The 14,364-nt window shown below is 39.0% G+C and overlaps 2 protein-coding genes across 2 annotated transcripts; both read right to left on the bottom strand.

Annotated features, from left to right (window-relative positions):
• Window positions 1-7,206: 7,206 nt before the first annotated feature.
• Window positions 7,207-12,628, bottom strand: FOMMEDRAFT_139723 (uncharacterized protein). The gene is made up of 10 exons (XM_007264970.1): window positions 10,115-12,628; window positions 9,977-10,013; window positions 9,859-9,901; window positions 9,669-9,794; window positions 9,532-9,608; window positions 9,364-9,447; window positions 9,110-9,283; window positions 8,712-9,014; window positions 7,693-8,650; window positions 7,207-7,585 (listed from the first exon to the last, which is right to left on the bottom strand). Exons 1-10 carry the CDS (start codon window positions 12,508-12,510, stop codon window positions 7,266-7,268), a joined length of 4,518 nt encoding a protein of 1,505 aa, XP_007265032.1. The 5' UTR covers window positions 12,511-12,628; the 3' UTR covers window positions 7,207-7,265.
• Window positions 12,629-12,735: 107 nt separating this feature from the next.
• FOMMEDRAFT_80580 (uncharacterized protein) lies at window positions 12,736-13,443 on the bottom strand (the record flags this gene model as incomplete). Its single annotated transcript, XM_007264969.1, has 2 exons — window positions 12,736-12,858; window positions 12,913-13,443. The coding sequence occupies 2 exons, from the start codon at window positions 13,441-13,443 to the stop codon at window positions 12,736-12,738; spliced, it is 654 nt and encodes a 217-aa protein (XP_007265031.1).
• Window positions 13,444-14,364: the final 921 nt, after the last annotated feature.

Here is a 14,364-nt window from a genome sequence, read left to right as displayed (position 1 = left end):
AGTAGTTTAGTTTAGACTTTTCTTTATAAGTTTCTAAACATCTTTAATGTACTTAGTTTATTATTTAATAGAATATATACTAGTCTTAGTTAAAACTGATTCAAAGTCTATAGAGTGTCTTCTAGAGTTTACATAAAATAGAGAGAACTTAGTAACAGAGTGTTCTTAATTGTTATATATAAACTCAGTTATAAAAATCTATTCTACCTAGTCTGACTGTTTATAGTTAATATACAAGTAGAGATACTATTCTATTACTTAATTAATATACTCAGTTTAACTATTAGTTTAAGAATAATATACTATAAAGGGATTCTCTTTAATATAAAGAGCTTTGTATAATTTCCTTATAAATTTAGTATTAAATTACAGTCCTCTATTATGTATAATCTTTCTAAATAGTTTATAAAGTCTAAAGATTTGATCCTTATACAATTTAGCTATTCTCTCAACTATAACCTTTATAATAGTTAAAAGAGTATATATTTACTTAGAGAAATGATTTATAATAATACAAATAGTATTAAATTCCTTAGACTCAGACAATTTACTAATTAAATTGACAAATATTACTTATTAAAGTTTAGTAAGTGTATTATAAGAATGTAGTACCTTTTGTTTTATAGTGTGTAAGGATTTTGTTCTTTAGTATTTATTATAGTCTTGAATATATTTCTTAGTATCTGTTAGGATTGTAGGATTGGACCTATTTCATTTTCTTTATATCTCTGTCAGTTTTGCAAAAAACCAACATTGTAACTGGATTTTTATAATTCTTAACATCTCATCTATTGTTCCACAAAGTTTCATAGAGATTGTCTTAGTATTGAGTGTAGGAGAGAGCTACAGAGACATGAGGTAGTGTATACAATTATAATACAGCCAATCTATTACTTGCCCAATATGGTAACTTGTGCCTTTCTTGTGTAATAGCCTCTTAGCCTATATTCTCTGATGTACAATACTCTATTAATTCTTCCTAGCCTCTGATATGCCTGTTGGCTTTGCAATATTTGTCTTTATTATTTCTTTGATCTTATTCTTAAGTTTCATTCCTCAATTTGCTCTTATTATTCAGTAATTATAAAAAGCAGTCTGTAGATACAGTAGTTCCTTAGTTTTTTGACTCTTCTTGTATTCCTACTTGTTCTCCTAGCATAAATCCTAGCTAGTAGCTTTGAGAATATAGTTGGTTTAAGGGCTGTAGGTTACATTTGCAGTTTAAGAGTGTTATCAACCTAGAGAACACATCTCCCCTAATAGTATCTGTCCTTATTTGTAGTTACTAGAACTCTCTCTAAATTATTTCAAGTATCTTTCTATACTCTAAATGTTTTATAAGTAGGGAATTATAATATTCCTTCAGAACTATTAGTATAAGGTCTGAGAGAACATATATTTTCAAATTCTTATACATATAGTTATCTCTAGTAAGTATACTAACTAGGTACTCCTCTCCTTTATCTAATAATTCTTACTAAGTGTTCTAAATCTTTTACAGAGTGACTTTACTACTTGTATACACTATTCCTCTTAATTAGGAGTCTTTAATAAAGGTAACATCTTTATTATTATGTTCTCTCTTATTAAATTAAGAAGTTCTAAACAGTGTATCTACTTTTACAAGTGTTTTTCTAAGTTTATACATTAAAACAAGGTTATAGTTTACTAGTTCTATTCTCTAGTAAGTCTGTCTATAGTTTAACTTGTAGAGAGTCTTAAAGTATGTTAAATTAGTATAGTCAGACTATACTTTAAAGGTTTGTCTTACTCTTAACAAGTATTAGTACTAGTTCTTAATAGTTTTAATAATAGTGAGTATTTCTTTATTATAAATCTTATAATTTCACTCTATAGAGTTTAGAGATTAAGATCTGAATACTATAGAATGTTATACACTATTTTACTTTTAAGAAAGGACTACTCTAAGTGTATAGTTAAACAAATTAGCTTCTACTCTAAAGAGATTATACTTATTTAAAATTGTAAGAACAGACTATAAGCTTAATTGTCTCTTAAGCTCTTTTATAACCTCTCTTTACTTATTTCCCTAAGTAAATAAAACATTCTTAGTTAGTTTAGTAAGTAAACAAGTTATTTTACTATAGTCTTTAATGAATCTTTAATACTAGTTGTAAAAGCTAGTAAACTGTTATAATTGTCTTAAGTTCTTTAGTTCTAACTATTTATTAATAAGCTTTACTTTTTTTAGGTACATTCAAATCTTATTATTCCTAATAATGTGTCTAAAATACTTAGTAGTAGATTTCTCAAATTCATACTTCTAAAACTTAAGAAATAAGTGATTCTCTTGTAAGATTGTAAAAACTCTTTAAACTAAGTATTTATACTTTTTAATATTTTTAGAATAGATGAGGATATTGTTTAGATAGACAACAACTAATTCCTTATTAATTAATTTACTAAAAATATTGTTTACAAAGTCTTAGAATGTAGTAGAAGTATTTGTAAGATTAAAGAACATAACTATAGACTTAAACAATTCTAAATTTGTTCTAAAAGCTACTTTCTACTTATTACTCTCTCTAATTCAAATATTATAGTATTTCTAGCATACATTAAGCTTTGTAAAGTACTTAGAATTCTTAACCTTGTTTAAAAGCTCTTAAATTAAAGGTAGAGAGTACTTATTCTTAATAGTACCTTTATTAAGCTTTTTATAATCTTAGATAAGATTTAAAGATTCATCCTCCTTCTTAATAAAGAAGAAGGGTAATATTATAAAGGACTTTGAATATTAAATCCTTTCTAAAGCCAGGTTCTCAGAAATAAAATCCTTGAGTGTATTTTATTTTTTAGAAGTTAGAGAATATACTTTACAATCTGTAACCTTAAAATCTAGCTTTAAATTAATAGTATAGTTCTAAGATTAATACTCTAGTAATTACTCAAAGGATTCTTTACTAAATACATTCTTATATACTTTAAAATAATAAGGAATTGTAAAAACTAGGGTAGAATTATTATTAGTTCTTCTTAAGTACTTTAGAATATTTAAATAAGTCTCTAGTTTGTTTAAAAACATAGAACAACTGTCTAAACATTTAGTAAAGAACATAATACCTTATTCCTAATTAATCTCTAAATTATGTTTGTTTAACTAATTATATTTTAAAAAGATATTACTAAATACTAATATAGTGACTATTAAACAAATTGTCTCTGTATATACTTTAATAGAGAGTTTTACTTTAATATAGTTCTTTAAAAAACCTTTATTATTACTTGTACTATTAGTGTTAAAGACTAGAAAGGGATTCTTAAAAGAATATGTTTTTAACTTATTATTCTTAATAAAACCTATATTTATGTATAATCTAGTACACTCTAAATTAATTAAAGTATATATATTAATGAGTTCTTAATTTGTTTTAATTGTTAAGAACATATTTAATTACCTTCTAGTGTTAGAGTAAATATATAAAGCTTCTTTAGAAGAAACTAAGTTTACAAGTCTATAAAGAATATTTAAAAACTTTCCTACACTTTCTACCTCTTTACAGACTTTAGAATTAATAAGTTTATTAAAAAAATAAGAGTCTTTACTGTCTAGAGCATTATAGTACAAACAATAATTATTTATATTTGATTCAAATGTTTAGTATTAATTATTTACATAATAATAACTTTGTTCTAACTCTTTCTTAAATAATATAGTGTTTATATTTAAGAATTAACAAAAGACTCCTCTTCTTTAATCTGTTCCTCTTCTGATTCTTTATTTATAAAGTCCCCTTCCTTTAATTCCTGTATTACCTTTATAAAAGTAAACCTCTCTCTAAGTCTTATAGTTCTGAGAATCATTCTAACTCTTTAATACTAAGAAGGACAAACTCTAACAAAGTGACCAATCTTTCTACAAATGTAACAAGCTTAATTCTTCTTTATATTGTTAATTAAGATGTTTATTAGTTCTCTAGCTCCTAAGAATGTTTTTCTATTAGGAGTTAATCTAAAAGAATGTAAGATTGATTAAAGATTTGTTTACACATTTAGAGCTTTAAAATACACAGAAGAATTAGATTAAGAAGAGTTGTGAGTCTTGTTAGGAAGATTAAAGTATAAACAATTATTAGACTAACTACTAGAGAGTCTCTTACAAGTAAGAGTCTCCCTGAGTTAAGTTTCATTATTGTTAATCTGAATAGTATACTTTTTCCATTTATTATAAGTATCTAAGATTAGTAATATGTGTATTAACTAACAAAGTACTTTAGGATTAAAAGTATACTAAAGTAAATTAATTAATATAGAGTTATATACTTTACTACTCAGTCTAACTTTAGTCTTTAGAATCTTAAACTGTTAGAAAAATACATTTACAGAGTAATTTCCTTACTTAAGTTGTTTAAGCTTCTAAATAGTAGTTTCTTTCTTACTAGAGTTATTAAATAACTTCTCTAGTTACTCTATAAACTCTTAAAATGTTTATATATAAAGGATTTTGCTCTCAATGTCTGTGTTTTAAGTAATTCAATTTTCTACTTATACAGTAACTGTCTCTTCCTTTAAATAAGAAAGTACAAAGAGTATCTTCTTTTTACTATTGTAGAAGACTCTTTTATTAGTTAAAATATATAGTAAACATTCCCTTTTAAAGTTCTAATAATTCTTACCTCCTTTGTACTCTCTAAGAGTAATAGTAATCTTTCTCAAGTTTCTAACAGAAGTATACTGTATTACTATAGTAACAGTTTGACTAGTAACTTTTGTAATTAATTAGGAGACTAAATCTATGTTTAAGTACATATATACACTTTACTAAGGTTGTACAGACTTATAAGAGAGTGTAAGAGAGTTTCTTAAAGGATTTAACATTGTTTCTAAGGCTAGCTCTAATAAATTAACTTCTAAAACACTAAATACTCTTTCAAATACTTGAGTAAGCTCTAAAACATCTGAGTCTTTATTAGAGGCTAGTATAAATGACTATAAACAATGTTTAAGTTCTAGAAACAGTTCCTTTAACTAGTTTACTACCTAGGCAACTTTAATCTTTTAGTTTTAAACTCTTAAACTACTTATATATACTCTGTTCTAAGTACAATCTAGTAACTCTTATCTAATAACACTAAATAACTGTAAGACAATACTAGACTTTTAAACTGTAAGGTCTCTAAAAGTGTTACTACTTGAGAGAGACTCTAATCAACTAGTAAACAAAGGCTAGAGATTAAGCTTTACAAGTAGTAAGTTAAAAGTGTTTAAAAAAGAGTGTAACTATGTAAATTGTAAAAACAATACACAAACTTGAAAAAGTGAAAGAGAGTAAAGAATGATAGTAATTTGACCTTAAGAGTAGAGTATAAAAATAATAGAAAATGAAGTCACAAATAAAGTAAGGGACAATATGAAATTAATAGAATAGTAAATTAGTTTAATAGTTCTTTTTAAGAAAGTAAAAGGTATGTTTATAAAGGGAGTAAGGAATACTCAAACAAGTAGTAGCTTAACTTAAGCAAACTAATTGAGTAGTAGCTCAGATTGGGCAGATTAAAGTAGGAGGAGTGACTAAGTTATAGCTTAAGTTAGAGAAAGTTGAGTAGTAGCTCTAACTATGTGTAAAACAAATCAAACAGTAGTTCAGACTCAAAAGAGAGTAGGATTAGATAGAGAAGGATAGTTGAGTAGTAGTTTAGACTAGGAGGATATTGATTGAGTAGTAGCTTGGACTAAGAGTAGTATTAAGGTAGAGATAAGTTTTTTTAACTCTTATATTAGGAGAGATGTGTTCTCTAAGTTAATAACACTCTCAAACTACAAATGTAGACTTACAGCCCTTAATCTAACTATATTCCTAAAGCTACCAGCTAGGATTTATACTAAGAGAACAAGTAGGAGTACAAGAAGAGTTAAAAAAACTAAGAAACTACTGTATTTATAGACTACTTTTTATAATAACTAAATAATAAGAGTAAAGTAAGGAATGAAACTTGAGAATAAGATAAAAGAAATAATAAAGACAAATATTATAAAACTAACAGACACATTAGAGACTAGGAAGAATTAACAGAGTATTACACATTAAAGAATATAAGCTAAGAGACTATTGTACAAGAAAGGTACAAGTTACTATATTTGGTAAGAAATGGATTAACTGTGTTATAATTGTGTACACTGTCTCATGTCTCTATAGCTCTCTCCTGTACTTAATACTAAACTGATCTCTATAAAACTTTGTAGAACAATAGATGAAATGTTAAGGATTATGAAAAACTAGTACTAATGTTAGTATTTTACAAAACTGACAGAGATATAAAGAAAATGAAATAGGTCCAATCCTACAATCCTAACAAGTAGTAGTAGTTTAGAGGAGGGAAGGGTGTAAGTCTACTATATAACTTACTACAGTTCTAAGGGTTCTGAGAGTTCTGTTCCAGAACTCTCTTACACAGTCTTAGACTATGTATACAGTTCCTAGTTTTAAGCTACTTATTCTTAGTTTTGATCCTGAGCCACACATATAGTTTCCTTTTTCACTTGTATTATACATTCCTTTAGTTTAAGCTACTTTTCTTCTTCTCTAGTATATAAAGCTTATGTTTACACCTTTGTTATACTAGTTCTTGTTTACTAACTATAACAAAGGTGTATCTTATTATGTACTCCCAGTTCTTGTTTACTAACTGTAACAAAGATACCTTTGTCCTATCAGTCTTTGTGTAACTTTCAGTCTTTGAGCTTAGTGTTTAGTACTCTACTAGTACTGTTCTAAAAACCACATTTTAAATGTTTAAACTTAACAAAAGAGTTTGTTATTTAGAATTCCTTCTAAAAGTACTTTACTTTACTCTATCAGTTTTATTACAATTCTGAGCAAGCCTATAACAGTTAATACAAAACTTAAATTATACAAATTGGCTGAGTATTAGTTGAGCTATAGTGAGTTTTGTATTTTGATGTACTTAGTGTGACAAAATGTTACAAAACACATCTTTGCCAACTTTTTTGCAAACAGCTATAAATGAATTTTTCCTTTTGAGCTAACTTGACACATTAAAAAATTACATAATTTGCCATTTTTGTAATACTTTTGTAAACAGCTGTAAAGAATAAAAATCCTTAACAGACTTGATCCTAGTCAATCTGATCTACTAAAACAAACATGCATGTGTATAAAGAAAAGAAATGCAACACAACTCCTCTGCTCCTATACACTAATACATTACTCAAAAATTCTCCAGACTCTCTGAAAGTGCATCTATACACGTCCCATACTATACATTATGAACCGAGTCTCTACACTACCCCATCCCACTTGTAACAAGTCCAGCACGCATCATCCTCTCTCTCTCCTTCGTCCTCTCCGCTGCAGCATCATACGCGTACCTCGTCCTCCTCTTCCACCTATCCAACCCTCTCCCCTTCCCGTCCCCTTCATCAAGCGGATCATCGAGCCATACATCCCCTCTCTCTTCCTCGTTGTAGTTGGCGCCATTGTTATAGTTGTAATTATTATTAAAGTGGTCTGTGTTCTGGAATCCACCACCACCTTCGGGGGAAGGACCATATTCGTCGAGGTGAGATATTGCTGCGTCTCCGTTTGGTTGAGTTGGCGCGTACCCTGAATGGACGGAAAGCAACAAACAAATCAACAAACGAACAAGCAAATTTCGTGGTGAGGGAAGTAAAACGAAAAGGAATAATGAATTTGAAAGAAGCAGAACATACCATCGTTGAACTCTTGGACGTCATCAACCATCCTCCTCTTCCCTGCAGCCTTCTCACTCATCTTCACACCTCCATCAGGCGCATCGATCCATTCCGCAGCGGGTATACGCATGGTAGTAGTCATCGACGTCAAAGGAGCCGAAGTAGGAGCCGACCCATCTCCATGCGCATACGAATGCACAACATTATCGTACGTAGCCGTCACGTCCGACAAATCCGTTTCTCTCTCCCTCTGCCTTTCTTGTTCTCTCTCAAAGTTCGTATCCACACTCGCCGCACGCGAATTGGAGTACACAACCGAGTTCGGGCGGGAAGACACTGCCGACGACAGGGGTGCATGAACAGGGCTCGACGTGCGTGAATACACTCCTCCCACTCCCCCACCTCCACCAGTAGTAACACCAGGGGTACCAGGGAAAGCGGCAGCGTTCACACCAGACGGTGAATACGCATACCCAGCTCCGTAACCCCCACCCGCCGAATTCGCTGGAGATCTCGGGCCATGCAACAACGACCGACTCGGTGCAGGTGTAAGGTGTCCGTGAGTCTGAACTTGGGCACCGTAACCGTGCCCAGAATTCGAGATTGCATTCGTAGCTGGATTTGGGCTATGACTCTGACTTTGACTCTGCGTCTGTCCATGTCCATGTCCCATACTCTGACTATGAGAACTATCCGAGCCGGAATACGGTGGACTCTGGACCTGCGCAAGGTGATGATGTTGATTCTGATATTGCTGCTGCTGCTGCTGATAATGATGGAACGCGGCTGCAGAATTCGGCGCGAACTCGCCCGTATGCTTCGCCATTTCTGACGCGGAAGGAGGTGGGAAAGATGTCTGTGAGGTCTGCGAGTTCATAACGAAGCTTGAAGGGGATTGCGATCGCGAGCTCGATGGTGCAATCGATGGCGCAGGTGCAGCGAGGTAACCAGACGCTTCTCCGCTAGCCTGATAATCCTATTTCATCGACCACATTCATTAGCTTCATGCCAATCTTTCCTAAAAGACAGATCCTCACCTCAGGACGCGCCCTAACCTCAACCTTCGACCTCTCCCTCGCCTTCCTTTCCGCCTCACTCTCCACTCCAATCCGCTCAATATCGCCATAAATCCTCAACGCTTCCGCCAACTCCTCATTCGCCACGAGCAACTCCCCAAGCAGCCTCTCCTCCCTCGTGGGTGGCAATTCATCCGCATTCTGCGGGCCATCAGGCCCGAGCGTCTCGAGCCGCCGCATACGCGAACGTTCCGCATTCGCCGATGCCCAGGTAATCTGCGTGTGGATGAGTTCTTGCGAGGCACGGCATTTCGCGTAGAATTCCTATAATTGCAACCAAACAAACAAATTTATCGCCAGTGGCAAAGGCATTAGTCAACCGATATTCAAAGGCAAGGAAATTAAAATAAACACGATACCTTGATAATCTCCTTCTCCTTCAAATCCTCCGGCGTCGCAAACGCAAGCGCCTCATTCAACAACTGCGCATTCCCGCGTCCGATCTTACACTCCTGGAACAATCGTCGGATATCCTCGTCCACGGGTATGATGCCATTTCGAGAAGACCGTCGTTCGCCCATAGGTGGACGCGACTATATAGCAACACAAAACACATTATCAGCAACAAGAAATGGGAAAGGGAAGACGAATAGTGATGTCGACGTCGACTTACTCTCTGCCGTTCCAAATCCACGACAGAAGGTAAAGCATTCGTCTCAGAGCGGAACATAGGGTTGTCCATCGACAACGGCATTCCCTGAATCGTACCCAAAGCAGTCAAGAATCAATGCAATTTAGTATTACTCGTGAGGCAACCACATGGAGAAAAAAGCGTACGCACCTCATCAGGAAACCCTTCAGGCTTCACCTTCTTCCAGAACGTCTTAAAGTTCTCTCGTTTTGCAGAGTCTTTGCCACCTACACGCGCACATATTTCATCAGTGATCACTCCCGATACGCACCAAAATATATACGCACTCTTATCTTTTGCCAAAAACGCGGCAGCAGCCAATACCTCTATTAACCGATCCCGTATAATCGGAAACCGGGAATGAAGGATAAGGTCTTCGACAACGTCGAGGAACTTGCGTGAACTCGTCTGGGCTAGGGGTAATGTCAATCATCAATTCACATCTGTACGGATAATGTAAAGTAGAAAATCACTGACTAATGAAGACATCGGACGCATTCAAAAGCATCACAGCCCATAACTGTACACAATTCCAAATTGTCGTCAGCTCTCAAATCCGTTGCTCGGTAAAGGAAAGATAAACAAGAAAACTCACCGTAACAGCGCCGAGCTGTTCAGAAGGCCTCGCATATCTAACCACAAAGAATTAGCAAAAAACACACATGAGACCCGCCAGCTCCAAACACAACAGAGCGCACGAAAGAGCGAGAAAGTGAAAACGAAAGATACGCACTTAAGCTCCTTCCTCAAAGCCTTCGCAATACTCTTCGAATTTGCCTCCGCTTCCTTGACGTCCCTCTCCTTTCCCTCTTTCTCTTCTCTCCCCTCTCTCCCGTCCCTCTCACCACCCTCCCCTCGTTCTCGTTCCCTATCTCGGTCCTTCCCATCTCGCCCCTCTCGGCTCTCCCTCCCAATCGCAATCGCAAGTCCGCCAAGTCCAAACCCTCTCTCCTTCTCCTTTTCTTTTTCCTTTTCCCGTGTAGTAGCCCGCGTCTGCTCACAAAGCTCCAATGCGAGCGGCCAATCCAGGCCCTCGGGACTGGGCGACACAAATAAGCCTACCATCCGCACTAACGGGTCTTGCTGCTGCTGACTGTTACCCAGATTCGCAAGATTTGCACTCGCATTCTGTTGAGGATTTGCGGAGGAATTGGAGTTCGCATTGTTGAGGACGGGTGCAAGGACGTTAACCGGAGCTCCGGGAGCTTGGTACGTATGATACTGTGCGTACAGGTCGGGGTACGTGTTCGGGTTGGGATTTAAATGTGCTGAGGAGTGTTGCGGGGGATGGACAAGCGGAATCGGGTTCGATATCTCCGGGCGTCCGTGTTGAGAGGAGGTAAAGGGTTCAATGTTGTCAGCATTGGCGTCCCTCTTCTTACTCTTCTCCCTATCCTTCGCACTCGTGAAGATACTCGTCCACTGGGCTTTCCAATCGTCTTTGTCCTTCTTCTCCTTGTCCTTCTCTCTGTCCTTTTTCTCTTTTCTTTCCCGCTCCTTCTCGTCCTCAGGTTCGCCAAGCTGCTGCTGCAACCTATCGAAAAATCCTTTACTCTCCCTGCCACTCCCGTGCTTCTTGCTCCCACTCCCCACTTTCCCCTCGATCTCCAAATCCCTTTCTCGCCACTTCCTCTCCCTCTCTCTCCTCTCAATTTCAAGTGAATCCCTTTCATCGCGTCCATCCTCACCACTACCTCGACGCAGCCGGACGGAGTCACCCTCCGGATCAGAGTCACCCAAAAACCCATTTTCTGTATCGCTGTTACTTGTTCTAATAGCACTAATATTGAACTCGATGTCTGAGAGCGAGAGTGATCGACTGCGGTCCCTGCCCATGCCAGTAGTATTTAGCCCAGTATTCGTGTTCACGTTCGCATTGGATAGCGGGCCGGTAGGTGCGACTGCCTGACCTGATGGCTTTTTTGATTTGTCTTTTCGTGTGGGGAAGACGGGTACGCGGAGATGAGGATGTTGGTGTTGTTGTTGCTGTGAGTGATCGGCTGGATGAGGGATCTGTCGTTCACGATCTCCTCCTCCTCCCCGTGCTCGGAAAGAGGGTACAGATACAAGAGGAGTTTTATGCTGTTGTTGAGATTGCTGTGAAGAAGCACTCGTAGGAGGAGGAAGGGGCTGAGCATGTCCGGCAGAACTTGGTGGAGGCTGCTGCACTCCACCCACACCCGCAAGCATACTCGGGTCCAAAGCTCGTAAAATCGCCGCCGTAGTTGGCTGCTGCGGCTGCGGTGCAACATACTGCTGCTGAAGAGGATTCTTCTTCCTCAGCACACCTCCACTCAACGGTGCCGTTGAACCCGGTGAGGTCGGCGAGGACACATACGAGCCCGCCGAGCTAGGCGGTACGACGGCTACACTAACCGACCCTGTTCCTCCTGCACCACCAGGAACGGGCTGAGACGCGCCCGGCGGGAGGGAGTTGAGTGACGAAGTACGCGATGTGGGTTGTGCCTGGGGTAACGTATACGGTATCCGTTCTTGTTGCTGTTGCACCTGCTGCTGCTGCTGCTGCTGCTGCTGCTGCTGCTGCTGCTGCTGCTGCTGCTGCTGCTGCTGAGTGTACTGAGGCTGATGCGGAGAATGCGGGTTGGGCAGTATGCCTGGACTACTGGTATTACTGTTACTGTTATCGATATTACTGTTCTTGTTGTTCATGTTATTCCCGGTGAGACCGGAGAGACTCGCAAGCGACGCTGAGCGTTCTCTATCCGTCGCGCCGCCCAGCCCGTGTCCGTGCTGCTGCTGCTTCTGCTGTCTATAGGGATGCGACTGCGCAAACTGGCCATGCATCTGGATGAGCTCCCAACTCGAAATGTCGTCAGCGGAGGGGTAGGCAGCGACGGAATTGCGATACATCTTCTCGCGTGCGCGATCTCTATCAGACAGGCCACCATTGCGTTGTTGTTCTCTGGGCACAGCCTGTTGCTGCTGGTAGATCTGCTGCTGCGGCTGTTGCTGGGGGTGGAACTGCCCGGCAGCATCTGGCGACGGCGGGGCGGGGACGACTGTAAAAGGCGAGATGGCGCGTTCCCTTGTAGGAGGGTCCCTGTCTCTGTCTCTGTCTCTGTCTCTCTCATCGTCTGCCGTCTTGTGAGTCTTGAAGAGCTTCTTCATCGCTTGCTACTACCTGGCTGTCCTCGTCGACGCGTGCATAGGCAGCTGCTATGCTTTTGTTACTTTTTACTCGCGTAGACAAACGAGGAGGGGAAGGAAGAAAGAAAGCGGGAGATGGATGGCGGAGAAAGAGGCGAGCATCTGGCCCGAAGCGTCGATGCGAGCGCATCACAGCCTCTCCGTCCGCCCCTAGCCATTGCCACTTTTATTCATCCATTATTACAACTATTTACCAGATCTACTGCCCCGGATTACCCCAGCAATCCCCCGACCCAGTGGACTGACAACGCTCCGTGCAAATGCAGGAGCAAAGTACAGCGAGAGGCCTATGCGTGCTGGTAGAAGCGCCTGTATTATTAATAAATATAATGATTAATTATGATTGAGATCAGATTGACTGACCTTTGTAGCACAGTATGCAACAAGTGCATTCGCAACATCTCCAGCAATCACATTTCCAGTCGTCGTCGAATCGCTTTCATGGACCCTAGGCCTAGGCTTACTGCCCTTCTCAAATCCCCAAATGCCATACCGTCTGCCCACTCTCTCCGTCCACGCCTCGCCCTCCTTCATCCATCTCTCACTCGTCCTCGTGACCCACCCTACTCCTTCTTCCCCTTGCGCATTCTTCGCATTCCTCACAGTCACCTCCCGCGCATGCCTCACAACACCCTCGCCCACTCCAAACGTCCTACACGCATAAAACACCCCCACGAGCGGAACAATCGCCGTCACCTCATGTAACACCGCAAAACTCGTTATCAGCGCTGGAAGCGCCGTACCCGTGCGTGCAGACAGACTTGTTAGAGTCGTACGATAGCGCGACACAATCGAGTTATTATTTGTGCCGCTTTTCTTTAAATTCGTCGTTGGCTTTGGTGTGCCATGGCTATTGCTATTACTCGGAGAGCCATTCGGCTGCTGTTCCGCCATTGAAGAAAGAATTCAAGTGGTATTTACTTACACGCGTCAAACCTCTCCCAGCCTCTCTTTCTCTCCCATCGCGCTCTCTCGTCTTCACTCTCACCGTCAAGACTTCTCTACCAGTGCAGTACCACCACCCTCCCCGCATACCGACGCTTATGCGAAACACCACAAACCATCAGAAAGCACAAAAATATACACATGGTCCATGCCGCTCGTCCATACCCGAAGCAAGCTCAAAAACACCGTTCGCCCGTCCTTCGCCGCACAAAGCACATTGTCTCTTCACGCCTATCAGACAACTAGCTCATGCCGAGCCCTGAGGATCACGAATCAAGTAAGCATATGCGTGATATTTTAATTATTTTCTCAATAGAACTACAATGAGACATACAACCTTCAACAGAAGTATCACACGCACTTTGTCTTCCGCAGCACTTCCACACACTCACACCACCACAGGAAACTCTGATCAGTTTCCTCTCTGAGTTAAGAAACTCCCAGGTCAGCACAACATCACAATACCGCATTTACTGTGCCTCTCTTCTCTCCAGAACGTTAATCATTACGCGTCGCGCCTCTCTCAACCTCAGCTTTCGTTCTCACGGTCTCACAGCTCTTACTCAATCCTATCTCAGTTCTTACAACACTGGCTCAGCTTACGGCCGTCTTGCAATTCAGGTTCTTACTTAATCTTACTTCTCACAGCTCAGATCTCAAGTCTCTCGACGGTCTTACAACTACAACTTAGACTCTTCTTCATATCACGACTTCGGGGGAAAACGCAGGCAAAAACCCCTTTAACCACAGTCTTGGGCTTTTACATCTTTTGGAGGGGAAACGCATGCAAAAACCCCTTTAACCGCAGTCTTGGAATTTTATCTTTGGAGGGGAAACGCAGGCAAACCCCCCCCCCCCCCCACCCCCCCC

This window comes from Fomitiporia mediterranea (assembly GCF_000271605.1).
Source record: "Fomitiporia mediterranea MF3/22 unplaced genomic scaffold FOMMEscaffold_4, whole genome shotgun sequence".
In the NCBI taxonomy this organism is placed as follows: domain Eukaryota; kingdom Fungi; phylum Basidiomycota; class Agaricomycetes; order Hymenochaetales; family Hymenochaetaceae; genus Fomitiporia; species Fomitiporia mediterranea.
This window is presented reverse-complemented; position numbering and strand designations above follow the sequence as displayed.